Source organism: Corvus moneduloides, chromosome 19 (genome assembly GCF_009650955.1).
Source record: "Corvus moneduloides isolate bCorMon1 chromosome 19, bCorMon1.pri, whole genome shotgun sequence".
In the NCBI taxonomy this organism is placed as follows: domain Eukaryota; kingdom Metazoa; phylum Chordata; class Aves; order Passeriformes; family Corvidae; genus Corvus; species Corvus moneduloides.
Genome location: NC_045494.1, coordinates 7,874,247 through 7,898,957, shown reverse-complemented (window position 1 = coordinate 7,898,957; position 24,711 = coordinate 7,874,247). Strand labels below are relative to the sequence as shown.

Genomic DNA, 24,711 nt, shown 5'->3' with positions numbered 1-24,711 from the left:
AACTCAAATCAAAATCATGTGATGCTCCACTAACAGGCGCTGCCGGACTAATTAATCACCGGCGGGTTTAAGTGAGCGGTCAAAGGGTCCATCCTTCCTCTTCAGCTCCAAGTGGAAAATGAGTAGGTGACCAGTGCTTCCCAATAATTTAAGGCTGGGGGAACTGGGTGGGGGGTGATCTGTTGGGGTGCATTGGAGCGGACAGGCAGCTCCCGGCCTCCAGCGGCTGCGCCCGGCGGATGCAGCTGCTCCGGGTGTGGAGCGGAGCTGGGAAGGCAGGATGGGGAAGATGGAGCGGAGCTTTAACCTGCCCCATCTCCAGTGCTGTGCACCCCTGAAGTGCTGCTAGAGGGGATCAGTCCCTGTGCCAACAGCTGCGCCAACTCCTTCCCCCTGTGACCTGTCGGGAAAAGTGGAGGGCTTGTCCTTCTCCCAGGGGACACGCCAGCGGCAGGGGGTACAGGGACAGAGGGACCGTGCCCAGTCTGTCCCTGGAGGTCCCTGAGCTGGCATTGCTGCTCGGTGTCCCCCAGCTGGCGGGGCTGGGGGCAAGGACGGGAGGAGGGTGGGCCGTGGTGGACAGAGGTCATTGAAGGGTGACTGAGGGTGGCAGATGATGGCGAGGAGGGCCACTGAGAGGTACTGGAGGCAACTGGGTGACACAGGGGATAGCAGGTGGGTGGCACTGTGGGCACGCGTGTGCCACTGTGGGGGGACAGTTAAGTGGCACCTGAGGGGGGACCTCGCTGGGTGGGTGGGGGACACTGGGGAGGCAGCGGCAGCATCTCGTCCCCTCACCCCACCACCGAGCCGGACCGAGCCGGGGCGGGTCGGGGCGTGCCGGCCGATGCGGGCCCCGCCCCGAGTGTCGCAGCCCCGCGGTGCCGCGGAGGCGGCGCCGGGCGCGGCGCAGAGCGGAGCGGAGCGGAGGATGCTGCGGGCGGGGGCCGCCGCCAGCCCCGGTCCCGGCCCCCGTCCCGGTCCCGGGCGGGAGGACTCCCCGCCGCCCCCCGCCCGCTGAGCCCCGGCCCGGCCATGGGGGCTCTGACCAGCCGGCAGAACGCAGGGGTGGAGGAAGTGGATATCCCCGCTAATTCCGTCTACAGATACCCCCCGAAATCCGGTGAGCCCCCGGGGGGTCTCGCGCCCCGGTGCCGCCGATGGGGAGGCAAGGAGGGGAGCGAGCCGGGTGGGCGCAGGGCACGACCTTGCTGCGGGCGGGGGTGACCCTGCGCACCCCAAAGCAAACGGTGACGCACAGGGGGGGCACCCTAAAAATCTGGGTCTGGTGCGGGGCACCCTGCGGGAATGCGGCGCGGGAGGGATGGGGGTCACTCCTCTCCGGGCTCCCCTTTGCCAGCGCACCCGTGTTCCCAAACTTGGCTGAGTTGACGCGACTTTAATGCCATTATTGTTATAATTATTTTTGTAGCCGCGGTCTGCGGCACTGGGCTCCGGAGGCGCTTTTTATAGCCGGTTACTCCGGTGCTGGCTGCTCGGCAAAATCCTGGGTTTAAATTCCCGGGAGGACGAGGGAGGCTGGGGTGGGAGGGATTGGAGGGGATCCCTCCTTCCCAGGGCTCTGCCCCATCGTAGCACCCCAGCCGCTGCCGTGGGGAGCCGTCGCCTTCCCGGCTCCTGTCCCTGCCTCGAGCCTTGCTGGTGATGCATCTCCCTCTCCCCAGTCCGGCCCTGTCTCAAACCTTGTGCATGACCTTGGAGAATCCGTCCCTCCCCTCTGTGCCTCACTTTTCCCTGCAAGGGCCGGGCTGAGCGAGGGTCCGAGGGGGGCACGCCGGGGAGGGAGGGGTGATGGGCTCCAGCCCTTGGGTGGGCAGCGCTTCGGAGCCGCAAAAATACCGGCACCGGTTGGTGATGCCCCGGAGCACCGTGCGTGCATGTGAGGAGATTGCACAGGATCCTTGCAGCACTAAATATTATTAATAGGGAACTATTTTGGTGGTTAATAGGATAGGGAAAACGCTCGGATCGTTAGCGCTGTGACAAATTACTCGCTAATTACAACTAAAGACCTCCTTAGGAAGAATTACAGTCAACACAAACCCTGTGCTTGTCCTGAAAAGCCGTGCTTGCCTCTTTTTTTAAATTTTAATCTAAAATAGGTTGCACAGCTGGCTGGAGATGACTGATCCTTGACAGCCTGGCTTCCCACAGGGCTCCCCCAGCTCCCCTTTTTACGTGATTTCAAGGCCTCTGTCCTTTTGATGCCAGGTGAGGCTGGACCACCCCATCCATGGGATTGCTCTTTGTAGGGACGGTGTCTCCGTGCATTACAAGTTTTTCCCTTGGGACCCCGTCTTTTTTAGGGGCTCTTGAAATATCTGGGTATGAAGGGGTGGAGGGTGCAAGTGCACCCAGCTGATCACTTCCAAACTCATCTCAGCTGGCAGAGGTCACCAGGCTTAACTCCAGCTTTCAGGGAGAGCCCGGGGAGGGCTGGTCCCACCGCTGGGGTCTGGGCAGAGCTGCGGGGGGATGGTCCTGGTGCTGCCCAGGGTGCTCGGGGAGAGGAGCAGGAGGTGCCCAGGTGGCACAGCCATCTGCACTGGGACAAGGGCAGGCTGGTGGCCCTGGGAGATTATGGCTGGTTTGCCTTTAATCCGAGCGGGATTTGCCTTCAGGGCTGCCGGCAGCCGAGGGAGGACGTGCCGGGCAGCGGAGCCCATTCCTCTGTGGCAGCAGCGCTTCTCTCACCTCGAAAGCCACCTGGAAACAGCCAGTGGCTTTAGAAATGTGGTCCTGGAGGGGAATTTCACGGGACCCTTGGGCATTTCCCTCTCTCTGTGGATGTGGCTCTGGGCTTGCTCGGGATGGCCAGTGCAGCTTGTGGGAATAGGGCAGCTGTGTCTTGTCCCAGTTAAGCATCTCCCCATCCTCGGGGTCCCATCCCCTCCAGACAGGGTGTCAATGGGATTAGTTAAACCACTGTTTTTGAAACAAAGGCTGGGATTTACTTCAGTGGCTGCCACTGGGAGCGGGAGCCAGCGGGGGCTGTAGATGGAGCTCACCGCCTGGCTACTGGGATGGCTTTTGGGGCACGTCTCCAGCTTTCAGCCCCTGTCCCCGGCTGAGGTTAGCACCGAGCTACCCTGGAGCACACGGGACTATGAGCAGGGCCCTGGCTGGGGGCAGGAGCACAGGGATTAATCCAGCAGTGACACCCCCGGCCCTGGGGGCACAACCCCAGGTGGTGGCACAGCCACGGTGGGCGAGGGCTGACGCAGCAGGGCTGTGGACAGGGTTTGGCGTCAGCTCCGGCTGCCGCTGGCTCTGGCTGCCCGCTTCAGAGCACGGAATTAAATAATGGGCTGCCCAGGGGCAGAAGCACCCAGAGCCTTTAACCAGCCCTTCACAGCACCCTGTGCTGGCACCCGCGGCCACAGGGTGTCCCTATGCCAGCGCCGTGCCATGGCCACCCGTCTGGGCTGACCGCAGGCTGTGCAAACCCGGTGCTTCCCTCACCAGGAGCGTGGGGATGAGCTGGAAATGAGCTTTTCTGTTTTAGCAGCTTTGGAAAGTGAGGCTGTAACATTGGAGAGCCAGAGGCTGTGGTACCAGAGCCCAGCAGGGCAGGCATGGCTTGGGGGACAGTGCAGGACGTGTGTCACTGCATGCCAGAGCCACAGGGACACACGAGGGTCCTCACCCTTCTCCTTCACCTGGACAAGGTGGCAGCACTGGCACTCACGGGGAAAAGGAGCTGGCAGCTGGTGCCAGATGTGTCCCATGTGCTGGTGCCAGGAGATGTGCAGGACACAAAGACTTTTTTTTTTGCCAAGAACCTCAGGCAATTTGGGTTTATTCCTCCTTTCCAGCAGCCGCTCTGCACAGCCCTTCCTGAGATGTGCCTGTCCTTGACAGGCTCTCCTTCCCCGGGAGTGGGCGTTGGATTTACAGCCAGCCCATAATAAGGTGGCTGGGAAGGTGCTTCCCTCCTCTGCCACCCGGCTGTGTCCAGGGAGTCACCGACACGCTCCTGCCCATGCCCTGGGCTTTCCTGTGCTGCTGCTTCCCTGGAAAAGCCTGGCACTACTCAAGCCTCTTGTTTAACAGCAAGGAGGACTTTTGCTGGGAGGGAGCACAGAGCTGGTTCTGTTGCTGTCAAGAGGGAGTTGAGGCCTCTGGGGGATGTGCTGGGAGCCTGCAGCACCCAGGGATGCTCCCAACCCCTGCAGGGAGACTGGGTGATGGCAGCATGGTCCTCACCTGCTCTGCCTATCCTACAGGAGCCCCCAGCACCCACTAAACTGTGGCTGGGCCAATCACAGAGAGCCTGTGCTCCATTTTCCAGCTTTTTCCCAGTGCCAGGGTGGCTTTTCTCCATGTTTAAATGTAATTTTTTTGCCATCTCCTGCTCTTGCTCCAAGTCAGTGTCAGGAAAAGCTCTGCATGGCCCCATTCTCCCCTGGCTGTGCCATTGCAGGCAGCTCCGAAGGCACTTTGCTCTTGGGGCTTTTTTTTTTTCCATGTGGCCGAGTCCTTCCAGGCGAGCTGCCTATAAATTATGTACATGGAAAATGGGACCTGAAAGCAGCAGGCATCAATAATTGATGGTCGACGTTCGCTAACGGGCTCGCTGCATCCGGGCATCCCTGCACCACGGGGCCTTGGGGCCGAGCTGTGTGACCCCACTCATCCCTCCTGCCCAGGAGTTAGATCCCCCCCTACTCCTCCCCCTGGGCTTTGGGCTCAGTTTTGGGTTTTAAGTGCAGTATTAGAGCCTGATCCAGCCTTGGACAGTCCCTGCCTCTGCTGGAAGCTGATCACGAGCTCTGACCTCAGTCCCCACAAGCAGAGCTTCAGCCCAGGCTTGAGCTCCTTTATCTGTGGTTCCCAAATGTTTGGGTTTGGGGTGTCCCCCGGGGGGGTGCAGATGGATCTGTGCTGGTGGGTTTGGGGTTTTTATAAGCCAGAGCCTTTCCCTGTCAGGATGCAGGACACTGTGTCCATGTCTGACTGACTCCTGGTGCTTCTGCTCACCCCTTGCTGCTGCCCCATCCCTGTCCACCTTTCCCTTTTTTCCCGCCTCAAGTCCCAGCCCTCCTGCCTGGGCAGTTCCTGTGCCACACTGTGCTTTCCCCACACAGCCCAGATCTCATGGACAAGGAGCAGGCACCAGCTGGCTCCTGGCCGGGCTGGGAGGAAATTCTTCTCTAGTGGAGAAGTGCCTGACCTGGGGGCTGCTCCCAGCTCGGGGCCAGGAGCCGGTGTTTTGGCTATGTGAGGGAAGAAGGGACCCTGGTCATTGCCCAGCATTCATCAGGCCAATGTGGAGCACTGCAGGGCAGGTGCTGACCTCCTGGAGGGTCTACAGGCCCCCAGAATCCTCCCTCCTGCAGGTGAGCCCTTCCTAGGGAAGGCTGCAGACTGAGAACTGACAACAGAACTCGGTTCAGTTATGCTTTGCCCACCTTCCTGGTGGCAGCTGCAGCAAATCTGGGCAGTGTCTGGCTGTGGACACGCTGCCTTGGGTGGCACACGAGATCTGTGACATCAGGCTCTGGGCAGGAGCAGCCCTGCCCGTTCTGGGGGCTGTGTGCCTGGTCCATGCTGCCCTTCCCGGCAGCATCCCTGGGGGTGCAGGAGCCAGCCTGGCTCCTCCGGGGCTCGCAGGGCTCTGGGTTCTCTGGGGTGCAGGAGCCAGCCCGGCTCCTCCGGGGCTCGCAGGGCTCTGGGTTCTCTGGGGTTTGGGAGCCAGCCCGGCTCCTCCGGGGCTCGCAGGGCTCTGGGTTCTCTGGGGTGCAGGAGCCAGCCCGGCTCCTCCGGGGCTCGCAGGGCTCTGGGTTCTCTGGGGTTTGGGAGCCAGCCCGGCTCCTCCAGGGCTCGCAGGGCTCTGGGTTCTCTGGCAGGTCAGGCTGTGCCCCTGCCTCTCCTGCCTCCTCGGGACATGAGCTGGTGTTTATGCCCGGGATTAGCTCTGCTCTGCTGTCCCAGGAGCCGTCTCCTCTTCCTCCTCACGGACCAGGATCCGTCCGCTCCTGCCAGTGTGGGGATGGCTGAAGGTCAGGGTGACCTTGGGTGGCTCCGGCCGTACTGGGGCTCATAGGGATTTCCCGGAGAGGGAAAGGAGAGCAGGCACTGTTAAATCCCACGGATGGAGTAGCCCCCAGGGCCAGCGCTGCCATGGGGCTGGGCCCCTGCACCAGCCTCTCCTGCCCCGGCTCTGTGCCCAGGCTGGGACCGTGGTGCTGAAGCGGGTGGGAAGCGGGCAGGGAGAGGGGAGGGCAGGCAGGGAGTGTGGCTCCTGGGCAGCCTCTGCCTGCCTGGGGGCTCTCATCGTGTGAGCTCAACCAGAAAGACTCCCAGCAAGGTGACCCTGGGGACAAAGTCACCTCCGAGCCATCGATCTGGTGGCTTCGTGCCGCTCCATCGCCCGGCTGGAGCCCCCTCCTCCCCCTCCGCTCAGGCGCTCGCTGTGTTTTCATTCCAGGGAGTTACTTTGCCAACCACTTCATCATGGGCGGGGAGAAGTTCGACTCCACGCACCCCGAGGGGTACCTCTTCGGCGAGAACAGCGACCTCAACTTCCTGGGGAACCGGCCCGTGGTGGTGGGTACCGGCGGGGACACGGGGCTGGGGGGCTCCGGAGCGCAGGTAGCGTGCCGGTGGTGGCTGTGTGTCATGGGGTGTGCGGTGGTGCACGGCTGCCGGCTGTCCCCCTCCACGGGCAGAGCCTGCCAAGCCCGCCTGGAGCGGGCTGAGTGGATTCTCTGATGGCTGATATAAGGGTTGGGTTCCTGCTGCAGCCTGTCCTCCATCGAGGACTAATGGTGAAAGGGTTTTGGGCTGATTTAATCCAAATTCTTTCTCATTCCCTCTCCAAGAGCTGCTTTTTCTCTTGCCTTCCCCATCTCATCCAGGAGCTGTATCCCAGACAGGAGGGCACATGGTGGGGGATGTGACGCAGAGGTGCTGGTGTGGTTCAGGGTAGTGGAGTAGCTTGGACAGGAACAGGTAAAATTACTGCCCAAGCTCTAGCAAGAAAGAGGAAGAAATAAAACAGAAATAAAAAGGCTGGGGTAGGTTGAGGCTGGGGGCAGCACGGGTGGGTTTTGCAGTGCTGGGTGCTGCCAGCTCCAGCTGGTCTCAGGGCACGAGGGAACCTGGCTGGTGTTCCCTACACCCCAGGCTCCTGGAGATGGTTTTTGTGCTTGCTGCCTTTGGAAAGGGAGGAAGTGAGAGCAGGGGTTCAGCCACGGGAGGGATGTCCCCCTCTCGTCGGGGTGCCTCTCAGCAGTGGGACTGGAGCAGTAGGACTCCTCCTGCCTGGTGGTGTTTGAGGGGTCAAGTATTAAAAAGATTCAGAGTGAGGACTTAAAAGGCACCAAAGCTTTTCTGTTAAGTTGAGATAAACTTGCCTGGTGCTTTGACCCAGCTCTCAAGCATTGCCTGCTGCCAGCAAGGTTCCTTTTTCCTCCTTGGAATTGGCTTTGGTAGTGTTTTGGCAGCATCATGCACTCCTTCAGCAGGGAAGTGTCCAGCCCTGGGCTGTGCCAGAGCGGGGATCCTGACAGAGCCAAGGTCAGGAGCACCCAGAAAGCCCAAGAGCACTGGGTGGGCAAAGGCAGAGCCTTTCCCTCCATCCTCTGCGCTTCCCTGGAAAATGAGAAGTCAGCACTCAGGGTCTCTTCCAGCAGCGAGTGTTGAGAAATCCTCTTGATTACAGTAAAAGCCTCTAAACTGCCCAGTGAGCAGTTCCCATGTCAGCAGCCCTGACAGCAGAGCAGCAGGGAAGGCAAAGGAACAGCTTGGAAACAGCAGAGAGAATTAATACAGCATCATGAGCTAAATTGTCTTGCTCCGGTTTAATTACCAATGGCTCTGGGCTGCAGAGCTGTGACCAAGATCCCGTCTCCCAGGGGAGCAGGGGGAGTTTTGGGGGCCCAGGGAGGAGCTGGGATGGATCTGTGTTGGTTCTGGTCCAAGCCTGTGTCCAGGCAACACTTGGGCCTCTCTGATGCTGCCTGCAAGTCCTGTCCTGGTGTTTCTTGGCTGCGATACTTTTGCTTTCTGGCCTTCTGTGAGAGCCCTGGTTGGGCTGGAAACATTAAAGACGGCCACTGCTTTTTGGTGGGGGATTTATTTTGGGTTCCTTGGGGTTCAAAGGTCAGGAGATCTTGGAAAAATTGTGTCCCAAGTGCTCTGTGAGCAGAGCACTTTGAGCTATGAACAGCGCTGCTGCCACAGGGATGTGCAGGGCAGCCGGAGGCTGTGCAGCTTCTCCCCTCCATGGATACATGATAATCTGGATTTTCCAGCTGGGAGCAGGTTCCCAAGGGGGTGGGAAGGGCGTTGCAGGTTTAAGTAGCTGCCACCATGCAGCTGAGGAGCAAGAGAAGCTGCTGGAGGCACACAGAGAGCACAGGGGAAGCCAGGAACTGTTGAAATGTGCCACTGGGTTTCCCTGCCCACGCAAACCTGCTGGGGTCTGCTTGTAGAAAAACCCCAAGACAGACTTTTGAGGGTGGTCTTTATTCCACTTTAAGAGAAGCCGGCCTGCACCAAGTGTTGCTGTAGGCACGTGGATGACACTCTTAACTTCACTGCAACCGTTACCCATTTTTTTATGTTGTGTTTCAGCTTGATTTAAAGTGAGGAGATGCAAAACGTCCTCTGAATGGCCCCTTTCTGATGTGCAAAATCTGGCTTGTAAAATTTAATTAAAAAAAAAAAAAATCCAACCACGCCGAAAAAGTGCTCTTCACACGTGGGAGTGAAAGAGCCCGAAGTGGTTTCTGCAGCACAAAATTTGCCTGCGGCACTTCCCCATCCTGCCCAGCCCAACGGCCCCTGTGGGTGGCACCCAGGGGACCCGGCTGCCCCTTCCCTCCTCTGTCGCTCACCCCTGGCTGCTGCAGCAGGAGGGGGGGTGCACCCATGGGTGCTCTCCCTGCCAGGGCTGGTTTGGCTGGGTGAGGTGCAAAGAAGCAATTTTGGATGACTGCATTAGTTTGAATGCAGGGGATGTATCATGACATGGCACAACATGTCATGACACGGCTCAGCTCCAGCCTGGAGCCTGTTCTCACTCTCTCCCTTCCAGCTGCGATGGGTGACTCTGCAGGTGCTCGATTCTGCAGGTGCACGTTTAGTGACTCATAAAAAAGTTTGTTAACAGCAGTTTGATGACTCTGCTGCCCTTTTCCCCTCCTGGAGAGGACGAGAGCAGTGGGATGCAGGGATCCCACCATCCAAATCCCATCCACCACAGGGAGGAAACAGGGACACTTGTGCCTGTTTTTTCTTGGCTGATGGGCAGCGAGGGAGCTGCAGCCTCTCTCTGCCCAGCCTCATCCAGCAGCCTAAAAATCCATCAGCAGCCACCTGCCCTGTGCCCCACATCCCCCTCACCCTCCAGCCAAAGGAACAAGGAACAGCCCCGCTCTGTGTACCCCCTCCCCAGTGAAACTGTCCCTGCTGTTCTGGGCTTGCTGTTTGTGAAGGGATGTCCCTGTCACCGTGCTGCCTGGTACCCAAATGCCAGCGGGAGCTGCGGGTGCTCAGCACCCATCAGGATGCCCAGGCCACCCCAATTCCCTCTGTAGAGTGTTGGGTCTGGGTCACTGGGGGGTCCACAGCCAGCGTAGCCCCCCCCACGTGCGTCTGCCTTCACCGGTGTCTCTCTCATCCTAGTTCCCTTACGCTGCTCCACCTCCTCAGGAACCCGTGAAGACCCTCAGGAGCTTGATCAATATCCGCAAGGACACCCTGCGCCTCGTCAAGTGAGTCTGGGTGCCCACAGGGCTGAGCCACGGGGAGGGAGGGTCCTGCTGGGTGCTCCCAGGGGATGGATGGTGGGCACGGGGCTGCTCTCATTGCAGCAGGGCGGATGGATGAAGGGGATGAGCCGCTGCTCTCCAAACGTGCCCTTCCCCTCCTGGCTCCCGCATGCCAGCACAGGCAGTGCCGCAGGATTAAAGGAGCTTAGCGCTGCCTTTGAAGTGCTTTGCTTGTTCTTCCTCCCCCACCTTCCAAAGGCTTTGCTGGAGGGAGGCTGGGGATTGCGGCAGGGCCGTGAGATTTGGGATTACGGCTGAAATCCGTCTGCGGCACTTCCCAGCCTGCAGGCGTGACCTTGGGCATGCTGGGCACTCCTGTTGTGCCTCAGTGTCCCCTGATGGAGGGCAGCAGCCCCTTTTGGTGCTGAGGGGATCAGTCCTGGAGCACCCCAAGGCCCGTCTCCTGGACCCTCTGTGCTCCCCAGGTGCTCGGAGGAGGTGAAGACCCCGGGGGAAGAAGTGAGCAAGGCCAAGGTGCACTACAATGTGGAGTTCACCTTCGACACAGACACCCGTGTGGCCATAACCATCTACTACCAGGCAACCGAGGAGTTCCACAACGGGGTGGCGAGGTGAGGGGCCCCAGCCAGGCCTGTGTCACCCCCCAGCCTGGCCTATGTCCACCCAAGCCTCTATGTGTCCCTGGCTGATGGACATGGAGCCTTCCCCCCCCGGAGCATCTTTCCTCTTCAGGACAGGAAACAGCTGAGGGTGGTGCTGGGATTGGAGGGAGGCTCCTTGTTTCCCCCAGGTGCCACCACCAGGTGTTTGCCAGCCCCTGCCATGTCCTTCCCTGTCCCATCCTGCTCCTTCTTTTTACCTTCACGTCAGAACAGAGGCCAGGGGAAATCATTGACTCCCCCCCCAGACCCCTCCAGGTTGGCTGTGGAGTTGTCCCTGTCCCCTCCTGTGCTGTGTTGGCTGCCCTGTGTTTATTTCACCCTGTGGATTATTTTAGCCCTTTTTAGAACTTCTTACCTCAGCCCTAAAAGGCATCTGGGAGGAGAGGAGTGACACACACACAACCCCTCCCATTTTTTGGCATCTCCGTGATCGGGGGGGGGGGAGCAGGAGGAGTGTGGGGACACCCGTGGTGCCCTGACTCTGTCCTCTCTCCACGGGACAGCTACACCCCCAGGGACAACAGCCTGCAGTCGGAGACGGTGCACTACAAGCGGGGGGTGTGCCAGCAGTTCTGTGTGCCCTCCCACACCATCGACCCCTCCGAGTGGAGCGAGGAGGAGGTGGGTCCCTCCCGCCCCCGACATCATCCCATGGAGATGGAGGTGGGGTGAAGCCTCAGCACTGCTCCATCTCACCAAGCCTCCCCTGTATCTCTCCAGCTGGGCTTCGACCTGGACCGCGAGGTTTATCCCATGGTGGTGCAGGCGGTGGTGGATGAAGGAGAGGGTGAGGCGGGTGTTCCTTGCTGGGATGGGCTCTCCCAGTTTGCTGGCATTGTGATGCCAGCTGGGCAGAGCCTCCTGCTTTTCCTCACTGCCACCATGGCTCTGCCTGTCCTCCTGCGTGTCCCCTGAGCCCTGCATGTCACTTTGTGTCTTGCAGAGCACAGTGGGCACTGCCATGTGCTGCTGGCCACCTTTGAGAAGGTAAGTGCCAAGCTGGTGCCATCCTTCCCCTCCTACCTCCAGCACCCACCAGGTACAAGAGCCTGGAGAATCCCTGGGAATCGGGATGGTGCTGCTGGGCTGGGGATGTTTCGGGCTGCTCCTCAAATTCTGGGATTATTCCCTCATTTTAAGCACCCCCTTTTGAGGCCTTTGGGCTCAACTCCGTCTTCCTTCCTCCAAGAAGTCTCCAGCTTTGCAATGTGTGTGACCTCCCACAGCTACCTGGTGCTGGGCTGTCAGGAAAAGCCAGAATTCCTGCAAAATGGGCCTGTTGGGAGCAAGGAGGGAGCAGTGACAGCAACAGGGTGGGTGGGTGGGTGCTCTAGCACAGCAGCCCAGGGGTGCCCACCAATGTGCTCTTTCCCCTCTCCAGCACAGCGATGGCACCTTCTGCGTGAAGCCCCTCAAGCAGAAGCAAGTGGTGAGTGTTGGGGTGTCCCCGAGGTGGTGGCAGCCACCCTGCACACCCTGCAGGGGAGGCACTGAGGGACTCTGGGGAGACCCAAAAGCTCCACGCCTGTCCCAGCCTTGCCCCTGCCTCCCAGGGAGTGCAATTTCGAGGTTATCAATGCAAAGAGAACCCCTGGATGGTGGGGGGAGGAGGGCTGGCCCAAGGAGGGGGCTGGGAGCTGCAGTGGCTACGGGCAAGGTGTGTCTGCTCCTCACCCCTTCCCCATGGGATTGCAGGTGGATGGAGTGAGCTACCTCCTGCAGGAGATCTACGGCATCGAGAACAAGTACAACACGCAGGACTCCAAGGTCTGTGCCTGCATCCCCCTGCCTTCATCCCAGGGGTCTTCCCTCATCCCTTCTTCCCTTCCCCTAGCACAGGTCTGGCCACTGAAACATGCTCAGGGCAAAAGGCTGCAGCACAGCACGGAGCTGGTGATGCCTGGGGACACTTTGTGCTGGCATCAAAGCTGCTGGAGGCAGAAAGCTGAAGGATTGAGTTTTCCCCCTGTCCTTTGTGGTCCCTTGGGGGAAGGGTGTTGGTTTAGATGGGGAGCATGCGGCTCAAGGGATGTGCCTTATGCTCTGCTCTAATATGTGAAAGTTGGGGTGCAAGTTAGGGTTTCTGTTTCCTTTGGTCTTATCTCCTGGGGAGGAGCAGTGAGGTCCCAGCAGGGCATTTAAGAGCAAGCAGCCCATGGACACAGGCAGAACCCTCTTGGAGCACCCAGCCAGTATTTTAGAGCACCCACCCTGGTGCCACGGGGGCTGGGGACCCCTGAGGCTGAGCAGCTCCCTCCTGTCCCTGGGGCAGGTGGCTGAGGACGAGGTGAGCGATAACAGCGCCGAGTGCGTGGTTTGCCTGTCGGACGTCCGGGACACCCTGATCCTGCCCTGCCGCCACCTCTGCCTCTGCAACACCTGCGCCGACACCCTGCGCTACCAGGCCAACAACTGCCCCATCTGCAGGCTGCGTAAGGGCTGGGGGGGAGCTTGGGTGGGCTGGTTGGCATCTCTGGGAACGGGCTGGCATCTGCCACCCTCCCGTTCTGCAGTCCCGCTAGCCCCCCTGGGGATGGCCCTCTTGGGAAATGCGGTGTCATTTTTTGACGGGTCTCCCTTCAAAGCCTGGGTTTCATCCCTCCCTTTGTTCCCTGCTGCCGCAGCTTTCCGAGCCTTGCTTCAAATCCGAGCCATGAGGAAAAAGCTGGGCCCCCTCTCGCCCACCAGCTTCAACCCCATCATCGCCTCGCAGACCTCCGACTCCGAGGAGCACTCGGTCAGTGCCTGGCTGAAGGTGGGACCCTGGAGTCTTCCACCAGGGTGGGGAGGTTTGGGGATCCGTGTGTTTCTGAGGGACAGGGTTTATTTATTTAATGCAAATTCATCTTGCAAAAAACGCTGGGTTGATATTGCAAAAAAAAGAGAAAAAAGGGTATTTGGCAGGGTGTCCATTCTCTAGGTTTGAGCTTCTCCCTGGGGCATCTTGATCCCACTGGGAGTGATCAGCAAAATGGCCCAGGGAGGATCCTCACCCCTTCTCCCCCTCTCCCCAGTCCTCGGAGAACATCCCCCCGGGTTACGAGGTGGTGTCACTGCTGGAGGCCCTCAATGGGCCGCTGACGCCGTCGCCGGCCGCGCTGCCCCTGCGAGTGCTGGGGGACCCCCCGGGCGTGGGGACCCTGCCCTCCTACGGCAGCGATGGCCCCCTGCCCCCCCTGAGGGCCCTGTCACCCCTCGAGCGCCTGCCTGACTGCGGTCCCCCGGGGCTCAAGCTGAAGAAGAGCATCTCCAAGTGAGTATTGGGGTGGGTCCGGGAGTCTGGAGGGGTCTGGGGGCTGTGGGCAGGGGTGAAACCCTCTGCTTTGCCCCGTTGGCCAGGTCCATCTCACAGAACTCCTCTATCCTGCCCGAAGAGGAGGATGAGAAGTCGTGCACTGAGTCAGAGCTGAGGGTCTCCAGGAGGAGATCCCCAGCCCGGTGTGAGGAGGTGAGCACTGTCCAAAACGTGCTGGTGAGGAGTTGAGGCACTGAGGGGGCAGCAGATTTGGGGGAGGCTTGGGACCAGAGACTGACTGGGGTTGCCCCTCCTGGCTCTTCTCCATCCATAAGGATGCCTAGAGGAGATGGGCCATCCATGCTGAGTATCCCCTATCCCCTCCCCTCCCCATGGGCTCCTCTTCCAGGAATGTGGTGCAACGCCGGAGAGTGAAAACCTCACCCTGTCATCATCAGGAGCCATTGACCAGTCCTCGTGCACTGGGACACCCCTCTCCTCCACCATCTCATCCCCAGAAGGTACAGCATGGTGGGGTTTCAAAGGCGCTGGCAAGGCAGGAGAGTGGCATCGTGATCTCAGGACTGTCACACTGTGGGGGGATGCAAAGAGGGGTGGCATGGCCCCTTCTTACCCTGCCATGGACATGGGATGGAGCCCCAGAGCGTCACCTCTGCTTTGTCACCCATACACCTGGAGATGGGGATCACGGGGCCACCAGTCACGCCTGCTTTGTCACCCTTTAGACCCAGAAAGGGGGGGGGGCTGTGAGCCCTGGGGACCTGCTGCTGGCAGCTTTGCACCCATCACGTGTCCATGGCATGCAGCCAGCCCTTGCTCTGCACCCCACTCCTCCTCATTAGCCCCTCTGCCATTAGTGGGTGCTGTGCTGTGACTCCCACCAGTGCGTGGGGGAGTCCAGCGGCCCCCTCAGCCCGTGCTCTCTCCCAGAGCCCGTGAGCAGCAGCCTGGCTCAGTCCGTCATGTCCATGGCCTCCTCCCAGAGCCAGCACTCCCAGCTCAGCACTGACACTGTGTCCTCCATGTCTGGCTCCTACATCGCCCCTGGCACGGAGGAGGAAGAGGAGGAGGAGGGGGACGTGCTCCCTTCGCCCGAGGCCGCCAGCGCCACAGCGTCTGATGGAGAGGTAGGGACTGGGAGTTGGTGGTGGCGGTGCCCAGCTTGGCGAGCTTCCCTATGGGATGTAACTCCTCCTCCAAAACCACTGGCACCAGACTTTTTTTGTTTTCCTTCCATCTTTCCCACCTTCCTCCTACAGTCAACACCTGTGGAGTCTCCGGATCTAAACTTTGTCAGCATCTCTGCCGAGGAGCGCGATGCCGAGGTAACCACAACCATCCCACGAGGAACTGGGAGCTGTGGTGTTGCCCAGCACCGTGGGGGGATCCCAGTTGTGCCCACAGCTGGGAGCGGTGGTGTCGCCCAGCACCGTGGGGGGATCCCAGTTGTGCCCATGGAGAGGGAAGCTGGGCAGCTGGCACCACATTCCCCCAGGGCTGGGCTGGGGAAGGGGCTGCCCATGCATCCATGTCCCTGCAGGCTGCCCTGGGGATGGATGGGGCAGTGGGGTTGTTCCACTGATCCATGGAATCCCCAGGGCCAGGGATGTTCCCTCAAAAGGACCTGGGAACAGCCCCTGGCACAGCCTCAGGCTAACACTCGCTGCCTCTCGCCTGTGCCACAGGGCAACGATGTGCTGGAGGACGAGGACGCCTCTCCCACACAGGAAGACGGTAAAAGGCCCTGGGTCGTTGTTGTCCCCTCGCTTTCAGCTCGCTGTCACCGTGAGCAGGGGGTGCTGTGCTGTCCCCAGCTTCCCTGCTGCCATCAGGGAGAGCCCTGGGGGACTCTGCGGGCGCTGGAGACAGGGAAACATCTGTCACAGCAGGGACACCCACGGGTGGGCTGAACAGCAGTGGGCGGGGGGTGCCAGCCAGGTACGGGGACCCAGAGAGCTCAGTGTGGGACGTGGAGCAGTTGGTGTGCAGGATCCAATGGTTTTTCCAACGAGCCAAGTGGGAAAGAGGCTTCTCTCTCTCTCTCTGTGTTTTTTCCCTTACCAAGGTGTTTTCTCAAATCTCTGAAACTTTGCCCTGTAGAAATCAGTGCCTGGGCTGATTCCCATAGGAAGGGGCTGCAAAGCTGTTCCCTCTGGGATGCTTTCCTCACTTTCTTTGGCCTGTCCTGAATGTGTTAAGTCAACACACGCACATCGAGGGCTCCTCTCGCCTCCTCCCTTGAGCTCAGATAGCCAAGGAAAGAGGTGGTCACCTCCATGCCATCGGCCACCAATGGCCCTGGATTGCTTTTGGGCAATAGGGAGGCCCACAGTGTGCCCCCTCCCACATTTCCAAGTCTCTTTTTAGCAAAAATACGGCAAAACTATTTCCCCATCCAACCTGAACTCTCAGCCAAGCTGGAAAGCAGGAACACCCATGGAACACCCATCCCCAAATCGTGGCCTCTGACCTGTAGAGAGGCTCAGGCTGGTGGGGAGACTCAAGTATAACAAATAGGAACAACCAAGGGCTGTGGTGGGCATCCATGGGCATCCCAACAACTCTGGGAGCAGGATGGCCTTTCTCCTTAGGACACAGTCCTGCGCCTGTTCTCAGCAGGGCTACTGGCATATTTGGGAACATCCCTCCTGAGGTTCAGTCACCTGCATCTGATGGATGCAGGTAAGAACCTGGGGGCTAATCTCTTGCAGAAGTGATGCTAAGAAGCAGAGTTACCTCCCTCATCCCCAAAAGCCTCCATCCCCCCCTGCAAAAGCTTGGCTACGGCTTCTTTTGCCCCACGCATCCAGCTACTGCCTCCTCCTGGCATCCACGCAGCTCTCACTGCACTGCTGGTGCCAGAGAGGCTCCTGCAGGAGGTGATGGGTGCCACCACGGCCTGGCTGTGCCAGAGGGAAGGTTTGGCTGAACCCTGGGCAGGTTCATGCGTGTACCCATGGCCGCATCGTCACTGTTCCGCTGCCCTCCGATGTGGCCGGTGCGAGGAAAGGAGCAGCTCGGGCTGTGCCCAGGTGTTATTGTCCACTCTTCACCCAGTCCCACACAGATGCATCATTTTTATCTCATTATTGTTTTTTTTTTTTTTTTTGAAAGAGGCTGGGGAGGGGAGAGGAAAAGCCCCAGAAATCCCACCCCCCAGTGCTAAAAAGGCGACGTCGAGCCCCAGCCCGGCCGCGGCGTTAACTGCCTTAACTCCCTTCCAGGCCCGAGGACAGGCGCTTTCCTCGGTCTGAGGTGTGACAATAACAATGACATGGGCATCGCACACGTGAGAGCGCTGGACAATAAACTGTGCTCTGAGGCCTGCTTACCTGGTGAGTGGCCGTCTGCTGAACATGAACTTGGGGTGGGGGGGACAGTTCCACTCTTCCCTGCATCCCCCCAGCCCTTTGCATCCATCCCTCCTCTCCCATCACCATCATTCCCACCATCCTGGCCACTGCCATCCCCGCCAGGTTGTCCTCACTGCACCCCTCCACCTGCCCCTCTGTGGGGCTGAGCACCAGACACGTCACCACCCATAGGTCAGGGTGGCCTGTCCGGACTGGGATGTCCCCAGGGGGCTGCAGACTTGCTTTGCTGGGGTTCTCTGTCCCTTGGCCAGGGGGCTGCTGGCACCCCAGGGGGCACCAGTCCTCCTTAGGAAGGTGGTTGTGTGGCACAGCTGTAGCCTGGTCCAGGCTTGTGGTGGGCACAGCAATATTTTGTGTTGGGATGTGATCCACAGGCAGTCCAGCTGTACAGCAGGAGCTGCCTGCCTCGTCCTCCTCTTCCTCCAAGGCCAGGGGGATGGGGTGTGTCAGCTCAGGTCATCGTTCTACAGAGCCCCAACATTCATCCATCTTTCCCATTTCTTCATGCTTTCTCCCTCACCCTCTTCCCACTTTTGTTTCCTCCCAGCCTCTCTCCATCCCTTTTTTTTTCTTCCTTCCTCCCAGGCTCCTCCGTCTGCGTGAAAGTTCATGTTCGCTCTGTGCCAACACGGTTTTCTTCACCCACGCTTGTGCCCCTTCCCTGCCCAGAGTTGCCCAAAGGTGACAAATGTATTGAAGACCCCTGGCCCCTGTGTGGAAGGGGGCAGTGGGCAGGGGACCCTGCCCAGCCTTGCAGGCTCAGCTTCCTCAACCTGTGCGTGGGGAAACGAGCCAAAAAGCCAAGACCACACCCTCCATGGGGTCTCCATCAATACATTTGTGGACAAGCTGGAAGCAACTCTGCCCCTGCCTTGCCCCTTCAGCTGACTTTGTGGCAGGTCCCAGACTTGCAGCAGGTGCTGGAGAGCCAAGAGGGTGGGTGAAACCCACTGGAGGGAGGGGAAATCCTTTCTTTCCCCCTGCTCCTTTGGGAAAGCCTCCTCTCCTGCTGCCTCGCCTGTTCCTGGTGGTTTCTGTGCTGGAGAAACACAGCTGAGGCTCTTGGGGAGGAACAGGTGCCTGCCACAAAAGCCCTGTGTCCCCTCCATCACCCTCTGTCAGCAGCTGGCTGAGCCCTGCCGGCCTGGGGGGCTGGGGAGGGAGCTGGGGGTGTCCCAGCAGCACCTCTGCTTTGCTGGAGGGCCTGGCAAAGCATCCCTTGTCTGTGGCGCCAGCCAAAGCCATCCTTGACTGCATCCCTCTTGGTTGTGCCGGGGGGAGGATGAGGAAGGGGGAGCTTTGCAGCCCAAATGGCTCCGGCACAGGGTCAAATTCTTGCTCTGCTGTGATGAGTGCGCTGGCCTTGTCCCCTGCCTGGGCTGGGGTGCAGGATCTGGCCCCTGGGCTGAGCCTAGCCGAGGATGCCCTCTCCATCCTTTGGCCACCACGCTGAGGGCAGCTGCAGCCCTCAGCATGAGCTGTGCTGTGCGAGTGGGGTGATCCAGCCTTGGCATTTGTGTGGAAAAGCAAAGGGCTGCTCCTCGTGCTGGGACCAGGGGCAGAGGAGGTGCAGAGTGGGGGCTTTGGGGCTGTCCCTGGTCCCCTGGGAATGGCAGACATGATGTTCTCCATCCCTTCTCACTCTCTGTAGGACACAAGGCATTTTTTCCACATCCTAAGGGACAGTGATCACTGTTGCCTGACTTTCCTTTTTGAGTTGTTGTACCAGTTTGTGTAGATCAGGATGTTCCAGCAGTTTTTGACCAGGGTAATGCCCATTCCAGTAGGGTTGGAGACAAAGTGTCATATAACACATCTGACATCCATTCTGGTGCACAGTTTTTGGTAGGGGATAGCTGAAGTCACACCCTGCTCTACAGGTGAAGTTACAAATACAGATTCAAGTGGTTACACAGCTGGGTCTTGGTGTCATCCACTGTTGTCACAAGGGGCTCGTAGACATACAGACCCTTGTCCTATGGATACTGAGATGGATTCGGGGTCATTATCAGGAGACGTTTCGAAATGATAGACACAGCTCTGTGTCCAAACACAGCTTGGGCTGGCCAAGTATTGCTTTCACATATAAACTCCTGTCATTCTCTCACCACACAACCATCTACAGCAGTGGTTTGCCATGCATGTGTATGGTTGTTCTGAGCCCATGCTCAGTGCTCCAATGGATCTAATCTGATTGCTACCACAAGGATTTGGTGCCTGGTATGTACAGGAGCACTATGTATTGCTAAGACAAAAGCTGTGACCTTACTAGTGATGGGGACATAAGAAAATTTGATTAAAACCTGCCAGGATTGAAATGTCCTTTCAAATTTCAATGAATAAAAGTCCCTTTTCCCATTCTATGATTATCCCAGCACTGTAGAGGTAGCCACAACTGAGCTGGAATACAGCTGAGTGCTGAAGACACTTTGCTTTGAGCAATTCCCAGAGCATCAGCCAGCTGGTCATTAGCATTTGGATATTTTTGATATTTGAAGCTGACCACTGTGTGTTTCCAGGAGCGGCTAAGGAAGGCTTTAAAGGTTGATCTGTAGTGTCCAAGTTATTAATGGTTGCACCCAATTGATCAGTTAGAGTTTCAAAACTGATACTGCTCAATACCCCCATTCCAGTTCCCAATATATCAGTTAAATGTGCGAGGTAACAGCCTCTGGTTTAGCCAGGAAAACCACCTGGTGGAGGAGGTACCTGTAAAAGGTGAATGTTTTGGTCTGATAGCAGAAACATTGGTCTGCATCTCTTTAAGGACTAGGATTAAGCAATATTTGTTGTTGTTCAACCAATTTGACCTTGAAATGTTCAGAGTTGATTTTATAGGTTTTTGAGAAGTTTTTGGAGCAGTTGTGGGGGGGTATGCTGGGCACCCTTAAACCCTCTAGGGTACAGTCAGCTTCTATATCATAAGGAGTTCAGATCAGTTTTGTGTCTTTAAATTTACAGTCATTTAGGCTCATGGTGAGACAGACTGGGGGTATTCCATGTTTTGTGGGTTTGTTTTGGCTGTATCATTCTTAAAATTTCTAAAGGCCTGTACCCAGTGTGTGACAGCCCTGTTCACTGATTGCAGGGAAGGCAGTTGCATGCTGGCCCTTGAGATCTATGGTGTTCAAGAGTCCACATCTAGGACAGTCTCCAAGCTGGTGACATTTGATAATGATGTTTTTGTCCTCTCTGTAATGGACGAAGGTGCGGGACGTGGTTCCTCAAAGCTTCTTTTGAAATCTCTGCAGATTTCAATTTGATGGGAAAGAGCTTTGGGAGGAGGCAAAAGGCCACATGCCAGGGATTTTAGGACACGAGGTTTAACTAAAACCTATAGATCTGTGTCCCTGTGTGGATCCTGCAGAGGGTTGCAGGGGCTGTCTCCAGGGCTCAGAGCATCCTCTGGCCACGGCCACAGCCTCTGCTGGGGGCAGCGTGGCAAAAGCAGCTTTGGAAAGAGAAACTGAGGAAAGGCATCTGCCAGAAAAGCTGGCACCAAGGGGGGAGGGCTGGGGAGCTGCTGTAGAAAACCTGAAAGCAGGGCTCTTGCTGGTTTAAAGCCACAGATGCTCCAAGCTGTGAGCAGTGGGCTGGGCGAGCCGGTTGGGTTTCACCAGGATGGAGTCTGGGAGCTGCTCTGCCCGGAGCAGACCCCTCCAGCAGCACAAGGGGATGGGAGGTGGGTGGGTACAGGGCTGGTACCCTGCTCCAGGACCAGAGTATGTCCTGCTGCCCCAGCCCTGCTTCTCAGCAGCCTCGCAAGGGTGCACTGAGCAGAGCTGGGTCTCTGCACTGGGGCATTGCAGTGACTTAGGCAATATCAGGCTCTTAATGGGATTTCTGTGTGCATGTACACGCGGTCCTGTTTAATTATCCATCCCCTCCGGGATCTGCAGACTTAACATGCCTCGCTCTCCAGCCTGAGCTCGCCATGAAAAGCCAGTCGAAATGGCAGCTGTCACCTCCCATAAATCAGCAGGCAGCAGGATTTTTTTGCTCCCCCTCTGAGAAAGCCTCAGCCCTTGGCCTTGGCATGCCCTCACACAGTCCCTCTGGCTCCGGACACAGGGCTTAACCTCGCTGGAGGATGCAGCCAAGCTGCCTTAGGGGTGCACCCCCTTCCTAAGGGCAGCACGCAGCCTCTGATGGGTTTGGTGGTGGGACACAAGCCACAGGCCGAGCTCTGCCATCACCCTGCCCCAGCTGGAGGGTGCTGCCTGAACTGGGAGCCTGCAGCCGGAGAGGAGGCATGGGGGACCCAGCTGCCCCAGCACCACAAGCATGTCCACCCCTCGGTTCCCCTTGGCACGAAACCCTGGGAGGCTCCACGCATGGGGACCCCTCGCCCTGTGCCCGGCAGCAGCTCCCCGGCCCCCTCCCGGACCCGTTCGCAGGCGGCGAGACCCGCAGGCCCCCCGGTCACCCCGTTTGCTCGCTCGTGTGCATGTCCCCGTGTCCCCGCGCCGCCTCCGCTCCCGCCTTCACCATGTGCCTTCTGGTCTCTCCTGCCACGCAGCCGCCGTGCCGGACTCCTGCCCCATTAACATTGAGGAATAGGTGAGACCCTGAGCCCCCCAGAGCTGCGCCCACCTCGTGCCCCGTCCCCCGGGGGGGTTGGCGCTGGGTTGTCACCCCTTGCTCCGGCGTTGCTGGCGGTCCCCTCACTGCCCAGGCCAGGGGGACATCGCTTTGTGCCTGGCCTGCAGCCCCACAGGGCACCCTCGCCGGGCAGAGGGGGCACAGGCAGCCCCCCCTTCGTTTGGGTTATTGGAACCCAGCAATGGTCGCGCTGTGCTTGCCGTTCGGCCCTCAGCGTTCCTGAGAAACTGGGGGTTTAAGGGGCTCCCCCAGCCTGGAGAGGTAAGAGCAGGCACCCCCCAGCCCTCGCTGCAGCCAAAACCCAACGGGGGGAGCTGGGGAGGTGGGAGTTACTTTGGGACAGTAAATCGCATCCCCCATGGAAAAATGAGCCGAGCGCAGCAGTGGGCTTTGGGAGCCCCTAACTCCCGTTTTCTGCCCCCAGGCCCAGAGGCAGCCAACAACAACGTGGGGCTGCAGCAGACCTGGCCCCGCCGCCTCCCCGGCCCCCGGGACCCGGAGCAGGCAGCGGCCGCCCTGCCCGTGTGAGGGCTCAGCCCCGGCGGGGGCACAGACCCCCTGCCCACCCAGAGGGACCCTGGTGTCCGGGCACCGTGGGCATCGCCACCGCCACCCCTCGGCTGTACCGGGACTGATTTTCAAAAGAAAAGACGGTAACCTCGACTTTTCCGTGGGGGCTGAAAGCCATGTCACTTTGGAGCCCCACCCCCCCCCCCCCCCCATTAGCACCTTCCCATTCTCCAGCCCTAACGGGGACAGGCTGGGGTCCCCTCGTGCCCCCCGGTCATCTTACACCCCCAGGCTCCTCTCCTCCAACGTGTGGAGCAGACGGGACAGGGTCACCTCACTCAGGGGGTTCTGGGATGTGGGTGGGTGGGGACAATGGGAGGATGGTGTTCAGGGGTGTGGGTTAAAGGATGAGTGTTGGGATTGGCATCCTCGGTGCATGAGCTGGTGACTTTCATGGGGGTCAATCCCCGCCCACCCAAGTTTGCTGGCCCATGCCCCTGCCCTGCCGTGGGCTGTCCCCATGCCGTGGGATGTCCCCGTTAATGCACTGGCAGTGATGGTGCCCTCAGAGCTCCCCTCCCTCTCCTCTCCCCCTGAGCAGCACCTGGGCTCCTGGCCCTGGCCCCGAGGTTGTTTTTCCCCAGGGCATGGAGCAGGGTGGCAGGGGTGGGCAGGAGACCTGGTACCGCCCCCAGCCCGGTCACCAGCCCCTGGGGCATTCATAATTTTTCCTCTCTGTCTTCCGCCCTGCTGTGAGCTCAGGGCTCTGGGCTGCGCCCTCTCTCTGGAACAAGTGCCAAAAGTGTCCCCCCCATCCCACCCGTCCTGCCCTCCCCATAACACTTTGTAGCAAGGGGTGGATGAGGGTGTGGGAGCTGCCCCCCATCTCCATCCCCATCCCTCTGGCCAGCATTGGGCTGAGAACATAAGCGGGTTTTGTTCCAGGGGCAGACACACAGGGATTGTAAAGGAGTAGGGATAAAGCCACAGACCTTGGGGGCCACTGGCAGAGGCCAGGCTCCACTCCAGAGAGCATCAGGGACAGTAAGAAACCACTTTGAGGAGCATCAGACCCTGCATCCCAATCTACCGGGCTCTGGAGCTGTTTGGGGCAGCCCAGGGTGGGAAGCTGAGCCTCCCTTTTCCCCACCTGGTTTTGTCACACGGCTGTGGTAGCAAAGGCCACCTCCTCTTTGCAGGAGGCAGCTGCGTTTCAGAGCCACCTTAGCACAGAGATGTTCATGCACTGAAGGCAGCGTCCCTGGAGGGGCGTGTGTGGGAAGCAGGTTGCCACTGCCATCCCCACGACAGAGCACGGGCTATGCTGATGATGGCTGTGGCTCCTAAAGAGGGCTGAAGCCCTTTTAGGGGCTGGGGGGGTGTGTTCTCTGCCTGGCTCACAGCCAGGGCCATGGTGGCTGCTTGCTCTGTGGCCCCAGTGTGGGTCCTGCCAGAGATGGGTTTGGAGCCGGCCGTCCCACTGCTCTCTCTTCTGGGCTGGCTGTGCCTCCTGTAAGCTCAGCAGCTCCCAAATTCCTCCCTGGGAGCCCAGTGCTGGGTGCTTGATGTGAGGGGGTGACAACTCCAAAACGCCATCCTGGGGCATGTGAGGTGGGAGCTGCAAGCAGCAGGGAGGGCTGATGTGGCGGGGACAAGCCTTGCGCCCTGTTTGGGGACATGCTGGGTGTCCCAGCCCCAAGGAGCCACCAGCACCGCACAGGGAGAGCTTTGGAGGTTCCCCGTCATGCTGAGCTGAGAAAACCACGGCAGCCATCTCTTCCCTATGTCTCCAGCCTGGGCAGGGGAGAGAAAATCGGGCTGATGCTCCAGGGTCACCTGGTCTACCAAAGCCCAACGTTCCTCATGGTTTCAAAGGGGACAAGGACAGCTGGCCTGGCACCCTGGCACAAGGTGCAACGGTGCTTGTGGCTGCCAGCAGAATGAGAAGGTCCTAGGAGTGACCCTGAGTGTTTTCTGGCTTCTCTGAGCGGTGTCCCCACGGCTGCAGGAGCAGCCAGACAAGGTCACGGCGCTGCCCCTCGCTCATAGCACCCGCGGCTGTGATGGAGAGGAGCCGGGAGGATGCTGTGGCCGAGCAGTGCTGCTGCCTGGCTGTGAGCAAAGAATCCATCCTCTGGGTGGCACAGGAGAGACGGGATTTGGGCATGGGTGACACCAGTGCCGTCCTCGGCCACCCAGAAGGGACAAGGGGCAGGCAGGAGTATGGGGTGGAAGGTGACAGCCCTTTGTCTCACAGGGCAGCCCCTTGTTCCAGTGACCCTCGTGTCAGGGATTTAAGGAAGGAAACCAGATTGCTGCTTATGATTTTGCTTTGAGCATGTTTTGGATTTTAAGAGTATGTTTAATAAAGGGTATCTTATGTCGACAAAGTGTCCAGAGTCATTTTGTGATTGCAGGGTGAGGGCAGTCGGGGTTTGGGGGGCTTGGTATGTAAAGACCCTTTTTGGCTGGGAGCACCCACTCACCTGTCACCCAGGTACCTTCTCCAAACCAGCCCAGCTGCTTCAAATGTCCTAAAACACTTC

At 59.1% G+C, this 24,711-nt stretch overlaps 1 protein-coding gene across 8 annotated transcripts; it reads left to right on the top strand.

Annotated features, from left to right (window-relative positions):
* Positions 1-65: 65 nt before the first annotated feature.
* On the top strand, positions 66-24,556 carry RNF157 (ring finger protein 157). Of its 8 annotated transcripts, XM_032128998.1 has the most exons (21): positions 884-1,123; positions 6,452-6,570; positions 9,655-9,743; positions 10,226-10,372; positions 10,927-11,044; positions 11,144-11,210; positions 11,367-11,410; positions 11,805-11,852; positions 12,119-12,190; positions 12,696-12,855; positions 13,048-13,160; positions 13,438-13,676; positions 13,763-13,871; positions 14,068-14,179; positions 14,610-14,806; positions 14,939-15,004; positions 15,365-15,413; positions 16,904-17,014; positions 17,639-17,734; positions 21,573-21,613; positions 22,080-22,166. In XM_032128998.1, exons 1-20 carry the CDS (start codon positions 1,036-1,038, stop codon positions 21,611-21,613), a joined length of 2,085 nt encoding a protein of 694 aa, XP_031984889.1. In that variant the 5' UTR covers positions 884-1,035; the 3' UTR covers positions 22,080-22,166. The 8 variants fall into 8 exon arrangements, with proteins under 8 accessions (XP_031984888.1, XP_031984889.1, XP_031984891.1 ...); XM_032129000.1 differs by lacking the exon at positions 17,639-17,734; XM_032128995.1 differs by lacking the exons at positions 21,573-21,613; positions 22,080-22,166 and adding an exon at positions 2,124-2,232 and having other exon boundaries at positions 1,061-1,123; positions 17,639-19,075.
* The last annotated feature ends 155 nt before the right edge of the window (positions 24,557-24,711 follow it).

What these genes read in the sequence shown, in the direction of transcription:
- RNF157 (XM_032128994.1), top strand. Translation starts at nt 1,036, where the DNA reads ATGGGGGCTCTGACCAGCCGGCAGAACGCAGGGGTGGAGGAAGTGGAT. An exon ending in ACAACACGCAGGACTCCAAG is followed by an intron (nt 12,191 to 12,695) that starts GTCTGTGCCTGC and finishes TCCCTGGGGCAG; the next exon opens with GTGGCTGAGGACGAGGTGAG. An exon ending in CACCATCTCATCCCCAGAAG is followed by an intron (nt 14,180 to 14,609) that starts GTACAGCATGGT and finishes GCTCTCTCCCAG; the next exon opens with AGCCCGTGAGCAGCAGCCTG.